Here is a 16,197-nt window from a genome sequence, read left to right on the forward strand (position 1 = left end):
TATGGACTTCTTCATTAAATGGTGGGACATTGTTAAACATGATATAATGAAGGCTTTTTAGAACTATGTGCATGAAATATTTTAAAGAAGCTTCATGCTACTTTTATTGCCCCCATTCCTTTGAAGAAAGGTGCCAATAAGTTTGAGGGATTTCAGATCCATAAGCCTAATAGGAAGTATGATATACAAGCCAAATCGACATTAACCTCACAAGACCCATAATTCAAGGCCGATTCCACAAAGGGATCCAAGCCATGATCATTTTAAGGATGCAAGGACATGTTTGGAGGACCCTTTTCAAGCCCCCAAGAGTACAATACCACGTGTAGAGGGTAGCTTGGAGTCGAGGAATGCATTGGAGAGCTCATGGGGAAGAAAAAGGGAGCTAGAAGGCATGATGGAGTGACATACGCCCAAACATGCTCCCGCAGATGGTGACATGCGCCAGCAGATGGGGAGAGCATGTCATTTGCGCCCCTCACATGCGTGGGCAAGTGCCACCTGGGCCCTGGCATACATGGGCATGTGCACAATCTACTGAAATGGGTCATTTTTGGGCCCATAATCATAATAAATACCCCATGGCTATAGGTAGTAGTTTCCTTCCTTCATTTATCTTAGTTTTTGCATATTGTTATGAATACACTTGAGAGTGTGAGAGCTAAGATTAGCTTGTATTGAACAATTGTTTAGAAACATGGATTACGTGGGAGATTGATTCCCTCGTGGTCTGTGTAAGAGATCGGTGTTTGTTGGTAGTCAAAAGGGACGTCTTTGGATTTGATATATCTATAGGTTGTCCTTTTTTATCTTCTTGTGTGTGTCTATCCATCTATCTATTTATCTGTTTCTCTATTCGTTGTCTTTCCGTATTTTGATTCTTTGTTTAGTTTTCATGTTCGTTTCATCTTTCGTATTTTGCCCGTTGTCATTTGGTATCAGAGCCGACCTTAGGATCGGTCCCACGATTCTAGTATTTAGTTTGTTATTTTTCAAAAACAAAAAGAGTAAAAAAACATTTTCAAGAAAAATCCAAGAATTTTCTTGTAGATTCAACACTAATTTGTTTTATCTAATGTTATTTGAGTCAGAATCTGAAAATTTGGGTTTGATTTGTGTAGATTTAAAGAAAACCCAATTGTTGAGTTCTTGAGTTTTGAGTAGATTTGTCAAATTTGGGTTGAGATTGAAGGAAGGGTTACTACAGAGTTTCTCATATCAAAAGGACCATAAAATTTACTGTTGATTGGAGAGGTTTTGGAGAATCCACCATTTTTGAGTTTGAAACTTCAAGAAAATTGCAAATGGGTTTAACAATATGAAAATTTTGGTGTGGATTTGAGTGTTAAAAATTGTTGGAAGAGGTTCTCTATGTTCAAGGGAACCTAGATTTAAAATTTCGTGGATTTCCGAGCTAAAATGAGAAAGTTATGAATTTTGAATCTTCACATTGTTCTTGGTGTTATGAAGACATTCAAATCTTCAAGAAGAAGATTCATTCTAAAAGGTTGTTTGAAAAGAGGGTGTACTTGTTTATGCTAAAGGAATATTCCAAAAGAGGAAAAATCCAAGTGAATAAGTACCAAAAGGGTGCACAAAGGCTTAATTTCCGGAGACTCCAGCTAATCTTTTCGACATGCCCTTCGCCCACATCTCAACAACTCCAAATCCCATGTTACTCAGGTTCCATAATCTTAGTTTCAATTCTTGATTCCTAAATTCTTTTCTTGATTCCTAACTAATTAAAAACTAGTATTGATCTACTTAGTTGATTAATTAGTCTTTGAGTCAGTTTTTCTTTCTTCGCTTGTTTCTTGTGTTTTTCTCTTTTTGTTTCGTTGTTATTTCTTGGTTCAAGTTCGTGTTTATTTGTTTGAGTCGTCTATTCTTTTTCAAAAAAGAATTCATTCCGACCCTGAGTAGCAATCGACACCACGTCTTCCAATGGAGTAGAAATGATCTTTCAACGCTAGTGACGCCTATTGTGAAGTAAACAAATGTGTCTTTCGAGAGATTATGAGGTTGATTTCTTAACGCCAACTTGTTTGTTGTTTTGTTTAGTGTTTCTTCTTGTTAGGTACTATGGTTGAGAAAGGTCAAAGTCCTATGAAAGTGAGACATCAAAGTTTCTATGGGGATGATTAAGGATATAAATTGAATATTGGGAAGTATGAAAGGACATCTAACCTCTATAAAAGGTAGCTTGTCAAGCATAAAAGGTAGCCGTAAGCAAGGAAAAAAGGGGAGTTTAGTGTGAATGTTGAGCCAAGAATTGAATTGAAGGAGGTAGACAAGGAACATTTAGTTGTGGAAATTCTCAACCCCAAGTCCTTGTTACACACTAACAATGGTGCTAGCATTTTGCCTGGTACCAATACTTCTCTCTCGCAGGATCAAGAGAAAATGCTCCCAATGGAGGATCTAAAGAAAATCCTTCACAAGCATAGGTTTGAAGACCTAGATGATTTCTTATCTAGGTACTCCAAAGTTTATGGTGCGAGGATTCTAAAGCAACTCCTAAGGATTGATGGATACTTTGATGAAAAAAAGGGTGAAACATCTAACCCCATGTATCGAAAGAGGGAGTTCCCTACCAAGGGAGCTCCTACCAAGAATCAAGAGGACCATGCATGGTCCAAGTTGGTGCATTGAACAAGTTCTAGACCTTGGTTCCAAGGTATGTACTTACCTCCTCCTATTCCTAATGGTCCTTGGCGGCATGATGATATTTTTCTCATATTGAGTAGACCGTTGAAATTGATTGATATCATATTATACCATGAGAGTATTAGTGTCTCCAAGATTTCTTCACGGTGTATGTCTTTTGTTCTTAAATTGTGTGGGTCTTGCAATCTAAATGCCCAATCTATTTGTTGCTTTGGGAAGAATCCTTGGTGCATGCTCGGTGCCCAACTCTTATTTTCTAATCCTTATCACACTTATGTGGTTGGACAAGTTGAAGTGATAGAAGACACTTAGGATTATGCTAAATATCGTGAATAGAGGCAACCCAAGTTCTTGGGTATACCATTTGTTTTGGAGTGAATTGGTTTCTCATAGGTCCTCTAATTCCTCAAATAGCATGACTGCATTAGTGAATGCACTTCTTTGGGAAGTTGCTTGAAGGGAAAAGATGTGATGTGCTTAAATTGTCTTGTCTCATCTTCTTGTGTACTTACTTATGTTTAAGAGTAATTTAGATTAAAATGGTGTCCTTAACTCCTTTTCTTTTCTATTTCCTTGCCTATGATGATAACTAGGGGTGTACAGACCAAACCGTCAAGTCAAACCAAATCGAAACCAAACCAAACTGAGAAAAAAAATTGACTTATGGTTTGGTTTGGTTGGTTTGGCGTTTGAAAAAAAAAACCGACCATTCTTGGCTTGATTTGGTGTTAACAAAAAAAAAAGTTAAATCGAACCCAAATCAAACCGACATAATATATATATATATATATATATTATGTATGTAAATAATTTAACTTTTTATACATAAAATATTAATTATAATCTACTTTTTAAATACTTTTTCAATTAGTTTTATTAATTTTCAATATTTAGAAAGTAGATGTGTGTGTATATATACATATATATATTCATATTTGGGCCTTTAAGTTGTAATATTTATCCATTAATTGCTAATAAAATGATCCAAAATTCAATATAAACTTAAAACCTAAACTTTTCACTCTTCATCTTATTTTTTTAGTTTCAAGAGAGTTTTTCGCTTCTCATTTTTTCATAATTGTGATTTTTTATTAGCACATGAGTGAAAACATACTTGATCTAAACTTCAATCACAATATAATTGTAAAAAATAAAGATTATAAAAAAAATGAGAAGAATCGAAAAAATCAAAAGAACCGACTAAACCTAAATCGGAAAAACCGATTTTATGTTTGTTTGATTTGGTTTATAGTTTTAATAAACCGACATAATTGGTTTTTTTTTTTTCAATAGAAAATCAAACCAACCCGACCTATGTTCACCTATAATGATAACCATGCTTGTGTTGAAAATTCATTTTGTGTAAGCTGGTGATGTCTTGGAAGGAAGGGTAAGTTGCACCCTAATGACTTGACTCCGTCTTGGTTGTTCCAACTCTAGTGACTTGATTGCTAGCTTTCTTGAGTGCCTTGATACTCTTGCGTATGGAAACACCTAGGATGAGACTCGTCTTCTTCATACCTTTTTTTACTACCTCTTTGCATTTGATGATGTCCATTCTGATATTAGATTTGTTTTAGATAGAGGTGGGAGTTGTTGGGTATGGTCTTATGAAAGAAACACTAGTGTCTTACGACTTTGGTAGTTTCCTTGATTCATAATGCTTCTTATAGCCAACACCTTTGTGCATTGTATGATGAGTTCGTTTCATTGATAATAAAGACTTGTTGGTTTATATCAAATGTGTGCCCCCTTGGCGTAGAAATATTATTGCTAATCCTTGTGCTAACCCTCATGCTTTGAGGACGTATTGGGTTTTTGCCCGCCTCATGTGTTTTCATTTTGGATTCAAGGTCAATCCTTTTCAAGAAGGGGAGGAAAATACAAAGCCAAATCGACATTAACCTCACAAGATCCATAATTCAAGGCCGACACAAAGGGTCCAAGTCATGATCGTTTCAAGTATGCAAGGACATGTTTGGAGTACCCTTTTCAAGCCCCTCAGAGTACAATACCACGTGTGGAGGGTAGCTTGGAGTCAAGGAATGCATTGGAGAGGTTGTGGGGAAGAAAAGAGGCGCTAGAAGGCATGCTGGAGTGACATGCGCCCCAATATGCTCCAGGAGATGGTGACATATGCCAACAAATGGGGAGAGCATGTCATCTGCGCCCCTCACATGCGTGGGCATGTGCTCATTCTGTTGAAATGGGTCACTTTTGGGCCTATAACTGTGATAAATAGCCCATGATTATAAGTAGTAGTTTCCTTCAGTTTTCATAGTTTTTGCATATTATTATAAATACACTGGAGAGAGTGAAAGCTACGATTAGATTGTGTTAACAATCAGTTAGAAATGTGGGTTACGTGGGAGATTGATTCCCTCGTGGTCTATGTAAGAGATCATTGCTTGTTCGTAATCAAGAGGGAGGTTGTTGGATTTGATATTGGTTCTTTTCTTTATCTTCTTGTATCGGTTTATCTATCTATGTTTTTTATCTTTATCTTTCTGTATTTTGATTCTATCGTTTCTTTTAGTTTTCGTGTTTGTTTTGTCTTTCGTATTTTGTCCATTATCGATACATAGAAGATCTTTTCCAAAGTCCTAATTGAGAGATTGAAAGGGTGATTGGAAAGTTCGTCGCCTCACAACAAATGACATGTATGAAAGGTAGGCAACTTATAAATACAGTCCCAGTGGCAAATGAAGCTGTAGGGTCAAGACTAAAGCAAGAAAGCTGAAATTCTTTGCAAGCTTGACACTGAAAAATCTTATGCCCATGTTAATTGGGGTTACTTGCTTAGAGTTACAGAGAAGGTGGGATTCAGGCTGCATTTGTTTTTATTAAGATTCAGACATCTGAATTTGAATGCATATCTGAATGATTAAGATGTTGTCTTCAGATCTGAAAACTAAATGGTTAAGACTATTTGTTTTTCAATATCTTAATATGCGCAATTTATTTATTTGCATATATAATAAAAAATATAATTCAAATAAAAAATAAATATATATTAGAAAAATATTTAATTTAATACAATAAAATTATTATTTGATTGAAAAAAATATTTATATTTGTTAGTGATAATGAAGATGGTTTGTAATGGTGGTGGATTGATGTTAGTGATTAGTAATTTTGGTGGTGATAGTTGTGATGGTAAAGATGTTTGGTATTCTAGTGTGTTATGATGGTGGCGATTGGTAGGGTGGTGGTAGTGATGTGAAGTTGGTTGATGTTAGTAGATGGAGGTGTTGATTGTGATAGCTTAAAAATGAATGCATGATGGTTGACGATATGTTGCTGGTAGTTGAAGATGCTGTTGGCTATGATGGTGGAGATGATTATTAGTAGAGATATACTGTAGCAGTGATGGTGGTTGAAGTGATGGTAGAGGTGGTGATACCTGTGACAATGGTGGTGGTGGTGATGATCGAAGAATGTGTGGATGCTGATGATGTGTTAGTGGTAGTTAGCGGTGTTGCTGCTTGCGATGGATGAGTTGGTTTGGCTGATAATGGTTGATGATGGTGGTGTTCGTGTTGGTGTTGGCGTGATGTTCTCTTCTGTTTGCAAAAGTGCATCTTGATCCCTTGGTTGTTCTTCTATGCGGATTCTCATCATCAAAGTCCCAAGAGAAGTTTTCTTTTGCTTGTGGCGCATAGTTTTTTGAAATTCCTTACATGAAGGTGGAAGATTATCAATTTATGCCACAAACAATAAGGTTATCTCCAATTTTGACTTCCTCAGACCTCAGCTCTCCAACAATCAGTGTGAAGTCCTGAGCTTGGTCTACCACTGACTTGTTGTCCATCATTTGGAAACGGAAAAATCTGCTAGCCGAATATTTTTTCGCTCCCACCTCCTCAGTGTCATACTTACTCTGTAAGGTTTTCTAAATTTTCTTTGCACTAGAGTAAGTTTTATCATCATAATAAAAAAAATTATAAGATAGTCAAAGAAAATACCGGCACTTGTAGGAGTCACCATCGTACTTTTCAGCTTTTTCTTGAAGAGAGATAAGTTCATCGTCGGTTATGACAGAGTTATCTACTTTGTTTGGGTTCTTCTCAGTTAACACAGAAGAAACGTTGAGAAGACTTTAGTAGAAAAACACTTTACCCTTCCACCTCTTCAAGTGAGTACCGTTGAGCCGGAATGGCTTGTTAAGATCTCCCATCTTGACATCCGCGGATTTTTCAGTTGTTGCCATTGAATCTCCTTAAAATTGTTGGTGAAATTACAAAAAATATTATAACTGAAAATTACAAGTGAAGAAAATCAAATTATCTTTTTCTTTGGCTGAGGCGCGGATCAAGCCTGTTTCACCGGTCCAGCAGTAATTTTCTTGACTTGTTCCCTCCAGGATACGACAGTCTTCTCATAAAGAACAACTCAACAACTCTGGACAAGAGTTGAGTTCAAAGCTCCACATAAAAAACACCTCCCTTCAACTAATGAACTCTCTTTTTACTATCTTTTGTGAACTCCCTATTATCTTGTGTGTAGAAAAATAATATCTCTATTATTTATCGAAGAGGAAGTCTTTCATGCAATGAATATGAAGAAGTAGTGGGAGATAAATAACATAAAATTTACAAGCGTTACAAAGGTTGCAAGAGTTACCACATAAAGAATAGAATAACGGGGGAATAAAGAGTTGGAGGTTACATGAATTTCAAGAATAATGGTGGCCAAGTTCATCCACCACTATCCAAGATAAAATGCTTTTAATTCATATTACAGCAGCAACAATAGCCTTCACGTTCTCTGCCAAAGTAAAGGCTATTAACTCATTAAGAGTAATTGGCAATTGAGGTGAGGAATGCTGCCAAGAAATGTAACTTAAGCCATGCATGCGCTAAAGTCCAACATTAAGATGCTTAATCAAATGAGACAAATTAATAAAATATTAAAATGCTCAAATAAACTAACAACAACTAAATAGAAAACAAATTTAAGAAAATTAAACATTTTTAAGGGAAAATATATAATAATCTTCAAGAACCCAATATCAAATTGAAATTCTTAAATATGTAAGATATAATTAAAGCAAATGAAGAAATTGGAAGGAGTTATTATGTGCTTAACAAAAGTTTTAATCGTGCTGAAAAAATTGCAATTTTGTGATATCAAACAAAAAATTGATAAAATATCAATTTTATTTATGATGAACTAAATTTATGCATTTGATCGCAATTACGTAGACAAAGAAGTAATGATCTTCATAGAGAAAACTATTAGTCATTGTTTATGTGTACTTATTAAGCAAACAAAACTTCTACATATTATCTTCTTACTTTTCCTTTAATTTTTTTGTTCTTCCTCTAGTCATTTTAGAAATAGAAGTCAAATAGACCTTTGACCTAAACAAAATGGTTAATTGAAAAAATATGAATTTCGCTAGTTTTGAGGGGCAAATTTGAACAAGTTCTTTAATGAATAAGGCATATTTGAGACCAAATGCAAACCAGTATTATCAAAGGCGTGCTTAAAACACTCTTAAGCCCTAAAGCGAGGTTCAAAACGTGTTGAGTGCTTCGCCTCACTTTATGTGCGCTTCATTATTGCAATCAAGTGTCTAAAACATATTTATCATGACCTAATTTCTCAGGTCATGATGGCACCTACTTCAACCTATTAGTAGGTAAGTTAAGCCATAGCTCGGAAAGACAAGTAATGGGCTAATGGGTAGGAGATAAGAGGGAAACAAGAATGAAACCAACAATAAAATAATATAGGCGGAAGCAGAAAAGATATACATATATAACATATTGTACAAGGAAGGGAAGAGGACACAATATACAAAATGACTCCCTCTCAAGTCCTGGTAAGATCGGTACAAGAGCCACTATAATGAAAAGAAGAGTACTAGATTTTATCCAAAATATACATATATACACAGTGGTCTTGGAAATACGAAACTATCACTGAACAAGAAGGAGGAGGATCAGCTCCGGACTCTAGAAAGCTTACCTCGTCTTCGGATCAGTAGCAAGGCTTGAGGATAGTGTTAGCGGTGGTGCCTCATACTCGGATCTGCATCAGAAAAAAATGCAGAAGTGCAGTATTAGTACCAAAACAATGAGTACTTAGTCGGCATCATCGACCGACTGAGCTCAAATATAGTAAAAGCGTTATTAAGGTGTGAGAATGTAAGCTAAAGTCAATACTAAAGGGGTAGAAATGTAAATACCCAGCTATGCTCGGCAAATGCGATAAAGGAAGTAACTCAAGAATAAAAGTAAAGGACTATCTACAACCTAACTGGACCCCTATAAGCCCAAAAGGCATACATAAGAATATAACTAACCTTATCGAGCCCCTATAAGCCCCAGAAATCTGAAGTAAGAATCATAAATAACTGAAATAACTCATAACAGGCCAAGATGGACGATATGCACGATATACTCCCCTCTCATCGTATAACGTATAACCTTTAACTGTACCCATCCTAAATAACTTTCCAATTTCAGGTCTATAATGGAAGTATATTCCGGGCTTGAACTGGAACCAGTGTATCATAACAAAAAGCTGAACCAAGAATAGTGGATAATAACAAGAGGCCAAATGATCCATATACACCCGTTAGAACTGCCATACCAGAACCAAGTACAATTGCTAGAACTCCTAGTAATTACTATAATCAACACTAGAACACCCAAATCATAGTCATAGACTGATGCCAGACTCGAATTTGAACTCATAAGTAGCAAACCGTAACCTTAACAGATGATTTAATAAAGAGCAAACCATAACCATAAACTGAGTTTATGCCAACTCGTACCAAAATTCATAGCAATAGCAATAGAGCCTACACCAGAATTGAATCGGAAATGAAATATATATACATAAGCATGGAATAGCTAGCCTAATTCTAGGGGTTTCTAGCCTATTCACCAGTCCGTTTGTTTAGTAAGTTCAGTTAAATCCACCATGTCTCAAAAGGTTTCCATTTCTAGGTAGGAGGGCAGTCAAGCGTCAATTACTATCTCACCGTGGTCAAAAAGCTAAACAGGTGAGTAATTAAGTCTAGGTCAACCCCCATCCCAAGGTAATAACCTAAGCTAGTAAACACAAGTCCAACTAAGCTAAAGGAGCTTCATTTCAAACATTCTATCTAAAAAGGGTAGTAGGCTCACTAAAGGGTTCTATAACCTAATCTAAGGCAGAACCTTCCCGAATCTAGTCTAAGGCCTCATTTGTTTGCACTTAGTGGAGGTCTGAATCTGAGTGATTCAGACTTTAGCCCATTAAGTGCGTTTGTTTTTCTAAAAAAATATCTCCAAATAGCTTTGACTACATCTGGCCGAATTAGATCTGTTAAGGTGTGTGGACACCTTTCAGACTCAAACTACACACTTTTATTTCTCTCGCTCAAGAACTCATGCTCTTTTTTCTTTCCTTTCTCAAAGCTTTCCCATCTCTGTCAACGATCAATCAACCATTCTAAATTTTTCTTTTGAACTTATAAATCGTGTTCTTGAATCTAATTCTTAGTCTATATTTCATATTATTAATGGTAATTTTCAATAGCAAACTTAGTGTTTATTCTTCAACTTAGGGTTTAATCTTCATCTTTATCTTCTTCCCCAAAACCCTAGCAGCAGTCACTTGTACTGGTTCTTTGCCGCCAATTCATTCTACAAGCCATGATGGACATTGAAGTTGAAGCTGAATGTAAACAACGGACGGTGAATGATGGTTGAGACTAACGGGATGTTGAATGATGGTTGAGCCTAAATAGATGTTGGATGATGGTTGAGACTAGTAATTTGCTGATACAATGCAACATTTCAAAAAAAGCCCCAAAAAAGAGTCCACTTTGAGAAGAAATAAATGATGAATTTGAAACATGTGATAAAATTTTCGCATTGAGTAATAGAGATATGTCTTCAACGACAACAACGATGCAGCAATTTTCAAATCTGGGTTGCATCATTTTTTTGTATTTTATTATATTAATTAAACATAAATAATACTTTTTAAATTTTTTCTTCTAAAATTTCTTTAGATAATATTTAATTGCTCTTTGTTTAAATTATATATTTATTATATCATAATTCAAATAATTATGCATATTCAGATGCTGATAAAAAAACAATTTTGATCATTAGATGTATATTCAGATTCAAACATCTTAAATCTTAATAAAAACAAATGCATTCTAAGGCTTCCAAATCCCATCCCAAGGTACTAGTATAAGCACTAATTCTAGTCCTAAAGGATGATAATATACTAAACTAAGGGGAACATTCCCAAATTTTATCGAAAAGGGGCCCTAATTGGCTAAATAAGGCATAAACATCTAAAACAATCACTCGGCCAGAAATACCCACCCAAAGCTGGCACAATACTATACTAATGCATTAATTAGGCACAATCTAGAGAAAGGATAAGCCTAGCCTACTTGGTCGCTACCAAAAGCTTGCCAAATTCTCTATACTGGAGCTTTTCTCTTTCGAGAAGCCTCCGAGTGATACCATGCCATCAAAAAAACGATATGCATCAAGACGAAAAAATTGATACAAATATTGCATGTAAACGCTCGGGTTAGAAATTGGACTAAAAATCCCACATGGGTCTGTTTGCGGAATCTCCAAATTGAACCCGTCACAGTGCCCCTCTTAGTTCAAGGATCATTTTCTACATAACTTTAGCTAAACTCGAGCCTATACAACCCCAAATCAGCCCCAATCAAAATCGAGTATTTAAGAAATAAATCGGGGAATTAAACTAGAGATTAAGCAGAACTTACGAAGATAACGATGATAAAATGCTCAAGAACCAACCCCCAAGCTAATCCCAGCTCCAAACACTCCATCCGTTAAAGTTTCAGAGCTTTTAATGGTCTATAATGGTGATATACACTTAAGATATTTGCTGAAATTTGAAGAAAGACAAGTTTATATATGTACCAGCGATGGTTGCTTTAGTAGCTAAATAACCGCTAAAGTGGTCTGTGCTAAAGCAACCTAGCCTCGGCTGACCAAGCTCCGTTAAAACGGTCCAGAGTTGCTTAAGCGGCTGCCGGCTGTCCCTAAAACAATGCCATGCTGCTAAAGTGGCTACTGCTGATGTGGTCTCTTGGCCGCTAAAGCACTGCACCAAATAATTTGGCGCCAACCAAATTTAACTAGTCCCAACGGACTCTGATCGGGCGCTCAGGATCGGTTCGGAATCCAATGCATGCAAATGAGCTATGCTACCCTACCAAATTCGACATTCTGAACTCAACGGCTCTATCGAAGTCATCCATTGTCACTTTCTAAGGTTATGGTAGAGAGGTGCTCAGGATCGGTTCAGAATCCAATGCACGTAAATGAGCTATGCTACCCTACCAAATTCGACATTCTGAACTCAACGGCTCTATCGAAGTCATCCGTTGTCACTTTCTAAGGGTATGGTAGAGAGGCTTGAGTAGGTGGACAATCCTTCAGTGAAGACTTAAAGACCTAACGAGAGGCTGAATTCAAACACACCCAAAATCTACTAGAATCGTACGAACATCTATGGAGCGTAGCAAGGAACCTTGGCTTCAGTTCTCGTCACCTCACCCAATCCTACAGCGGAAACTCGAGTCGAGGCGCTGCAAGCGAGCAAAGAAGCACTTCTTGTAATCAAAACAAAAATCCCATGGATCCGCAATTTTTCTGGACCACGCTGCTAGATTGAGACTGCCACCTTCTTACTTGAGTAAGGAATGAATATCGAACCCTACTGACGTTATAAGGAATGAATATCGAACCCTACTGACGTTCAACCGACGACCAGGCCTAGTGGTGCTGCGGCTTTTCCTATTTCGGCTTTGATTGAAAATACTGGATAGGAAAGGAAAACAAACTGTCGAAGCCTTTCAAGCCCTACTATACCAAGTAAAGAGGGATGCGTTGTTGGCTGCTTTAACCCCACCTCTGCTCAACATCGATCCTCTCCCATACTTCCTCAAGGAGCGGAAGACTCAATGCCCAAGTAGTTACACGTTGTTGCCTCTTTCTTATCGAAGACTCTGGTTGTTGGAACTCCATCAGCAGCGGCTCTTACCACTGCAACCTAGGCACTCAGGCCTTGGAGATGATCTGTTAGTCCACCGTTAGCACAATTCTCATACGAGGTCGTTTTGATAAAAAGAGGGTCCCACACCCAAAAGACCGTTCGGTCCCCCTAGCCTAAAATCGGTATTCCGGAGCTGACGAGATTGTCAGAAACGGTATTCGAGGCTGTTTACCTGAGATTTTGGCCTGAGACCAATCCTTAACTTTAGAAGCTTCAAAATAGAAAAATGACTCTAGAAACCAAACGAACTGCCCAGTAATCGAATTGTCTATTCCAGCAAGCCTTAAATGACCTAGGGAAACTATAGGAAAGTTCTAAATGCAAAAAGCACGAAAACGTGGAAAATAACCTGGAGGGTCATTACAATACTTTTCATTGCCAATGAGTCTCTTCTGAAGAGGCAACACTAAACAATTGATATTTCACATTATTGTTATTGTTTTTAATTAAACTTATAATTATTAGTTTTCAATTAAACATTTTGTATTTTTTCTCCCGTTGTATCTTTTTTATAGAAGCCCACACTTTTATTTGTGCGCTTTAAGCCCTAATAGACCTTAATGTGTCTTTGCGCTTCTTGCTTTTGATAACACTGATGCAAACAGAGGGCAAATTTGTTCTGTTTCCCATAGTTGTAGGCCAAATCTGAGCCATTCCACAACGATAAGGGCATATCTAGGGTCAAATTCAAATGGAGGGCAAAGTTATTTTGTTTTGAATAGTTGATGGGCATTTTTGGTCCTTTTCCTTCTCATGAATAGTATCATTATATAAACTTCACATGATTTTTTCCCATACCACAAATGAAAGTTGTTTTCGATTTAGGTGGTGTCCAAACAAACTGTGAAAGAGACAAACAGCTGGTGAAAGGTTTTTGACTTGATCACATTAGGTTATGTCCCATGATAACTGAGCCCTTATTGACTCTAGTAGAACATTAGTTTGTTGGGTCATTGATCATTCATTGATGCAATATGTTCTAACTCACCAAAAATTGGGCTCAACGTGCCCATTTGATAAACCTAATCTGGGTTAAGAGAGTTATCCATTGCAGATGAACATTTCACCTTATCTAACAATAAGCCGAATCATCTAGGCTTATTTCTGCAACAATGGATAATATTTAGTAATTCTTGAGAAAGTTGATAGGAGAAAGTTTTTCTCTATTGGTTACCACTTTCAAAAAAAAATGTTTCTCTATTTGCAAATTTCAGATCCAACTGTAGTTTTGTTAATGCAACAATACTGACAATACTGAGAATCATTCTGGTTAGATTACAGTTAGTCGTCCATGTGCAATCTTGAGGTTTTGCTTTTTGGGGAATTATTGCTGGGAATAAGGATTGAATTGCACCTGGTTTGCTCCTGTTTGAATTAAATTACCTTATGGAAATGGAGACCGTCCAACATTATGTTCCAGCATTGCCCTTGAATTAATCGACCAAGTAGAAGTTGAAGTTCAGTTGGAATCCATATTGTCCAGTAGTTTTTTTTTACTATGAATTTTTTTTTACTATGAATAGCCTCCTATTGTTGATAGAGAGCTTACCGCCCCGCCCTAGTTGTGACTCTTATGGAAAATTCATTTAATATCATTCTGATACTTGAGCAAATTTTCAGAGCGTACTATATCCTTGCAGCAGTTTGTTGGATCTATGCAGTCCTCTCATCTACACCCAGCATGCATTTTTCACTTATTGCAATCTAAGTGTTGATTCTAATACAAGTTTGAATTTTCTCATGAGCCCTTTATATTCCTGATGAGCCTTCTATTGCAGCTTATTTCAGCTATTGACCGCCATAGACAGTCTACTGACCATCCAATCAAATTCATTTCTAGAAGACAACCTAATATCCTGAAATTCAAAATGAAGCCAGGTACTGACGTTTTGTTCAGAATTGTTGACGAGCTTCATCTTCTGGTTGTAAAACTTGGTTTGTTTTCTTGTGCTGCTTATTCTTAATGTACATTTATTCCAACAACACTATGCTTATTATTAGGACCCGAAGCTGGCAGCATGGATGGGCGCACTAAGAAGATTTGTTACTTCCTCTTCCACCCAATATTACCCCTTGCACTTTCTGTTCAACAAACCTTGTTTCTGCAGGCATCAGTTGTAAATATCCATTTTCGCCAATAATGTAAAAAATCTATTTTATATGTTACCTATTTGTTTATAAATTTCTCGTAACGACTTCTAGATTGAAATCAACCTAAACTTGCAAATTGATTAAAACAGATCCGTAGATGCTAAAGTTCTTCTTCCCCTCCTTTACTTTGCTATAAACATCAAACAAACTCTGCCAAGTGTGGTAGGGATTTGTTCTTCTGTACTTTGTTTCTTTCAACTTCTCTTTTTTTATTGACGTAAATTCAGATATTTATTTGCGAGGTAGAAAACTGATGATGACTTATTTTTGGTTCTCTATGAATGCTGTAAAAACTGAAGAAGACTCCTTTTTGGTTCTATTATGAATGCTGTAAACTATTTGCACACAAAATTCTTTTACCTGTTTCAGCTGCGTTAACTGCGTCTCTTGGGATGCTCAAGTCAGAAAGATGGGAAGATAACATATAATTAGGTTTGCCATTTGTTGTATTTCTAATGCTGTGTCCATTCCTGTTGGTTTCAATTAAGAAAAGCAGTATGATTACACTTGGACGAATTTGGATCAAGGACCTGGTAACCATATTCGTGCAAAATTTGTTGTAGGAATAATTTTTCAATAGTTACTTGTTTCTTTGTCATAAAAGTATTCTAAGGCAAGAAATGGAATAATGTACGTTTAACTTTTAAATGACAATAAGGTAACCTTACCCACATTGTATTCTTAGAACATATTCGTGGAAAGGGCTGCAGGCAGAGTACTGCTGGCTTTAAATATTTTATACTGTCGTCTCAAAGTTAGGTTAATATGTGTTTAACACTATCTGTGTTATACAATTGCATTGGAGAAGTATTTTAGCCGAGAAAATTCAAAGGGAAGGATAGTTCTTGATATGGAAATAAATTGACAAATTCTGAGGAAAACTGCTAATACTTTTTCTGGTCTTCAAAGGATTATTTCATAATAAACTGGAAGCCAGTACAGGGAACATCTGCTAGTGGCGCTATATCGTTTCGGTGATTGGGATCAGACGTGGATTTGGAATTTTAAGGTAGGTGCGTTCTTAATAATAGGTGGATCCACGATATATATTAGGCTGATTTAACTCTTATCCTCTCACCATTAAACTTATTATGGCTTTGAAATTATGCGTACAAACCTAATCAATTTTATCATCAATTGTATCCAGACTATATAGTACATTATACTATTTCAAATATCTATTTCGATGTGATTTTCGAAGATTTTGAAAAATAAGCCCAAGAAAGGAGGAGAGTAAAATTAATCTATAATCTATCTATATCTATAATCTATATTTATAATATATTAAAAATGAAGAGCATTAAAAAAGTGATTTGAACTTTTTGC

At 36.3% G+C, this 16,197-nt stretch overlaps 1 protein-coding gene across 10 annotated transcripts in view; it reads left to right on the forward strand.

Moving 5' to 3' along the window:
* LOC107878578 (light-mediated development protein DET1) overlaps window positions 1-15,119 on the forward strand; it is a 53,660-nt gene extending 38,541 nt beyond the window's left edge. For 7 of the 10 annotated variants that reach the window (XM_047406700.1, XM_047406706.1, XM_047406697.1 and 4 more), the window contains 2 exons: window positions 14,499-14,598; window positions 14,722-15,119. In XM_047406700.1, coding sequence (XP_047262656.1) covers window positions 14,499-14,598; window positions 14,722-14,861 — 240 coding nt within the window. In that variant the 3' untranslated portion in view covers window positions 14,862-15,119. Of the gene's footprint in view, window positions 1-4,520; window positions 5,603-14,498; window positions 14,599-14,721 lie in introns of those variants that run through there. The other 3 variants (XM_047406707.1, XM_047406711.1, XM_047406709.1) reach the window with 3 other exon arrangements.
* The last annotated feature ends 1,078 nt before the right edge of the window (window positions 15,120-16,197 follow it).

This window comes from Capsicum annuum, chromosome 1 (assembly GCF_002878395.1).
Source record: "Capsicum annuum cultivar UCD-10X-F1 chromosome 1, UCD10Xv1.1, whole genome shotgun sequence".
NCBI classification, from domain to species: domain Eukaryota; kingdom Viridiplantae; phylum Streptophyta; class Magnoliopsida; order Solanales; family Solanaceae; genus Capsicum; species Capsicum annuum.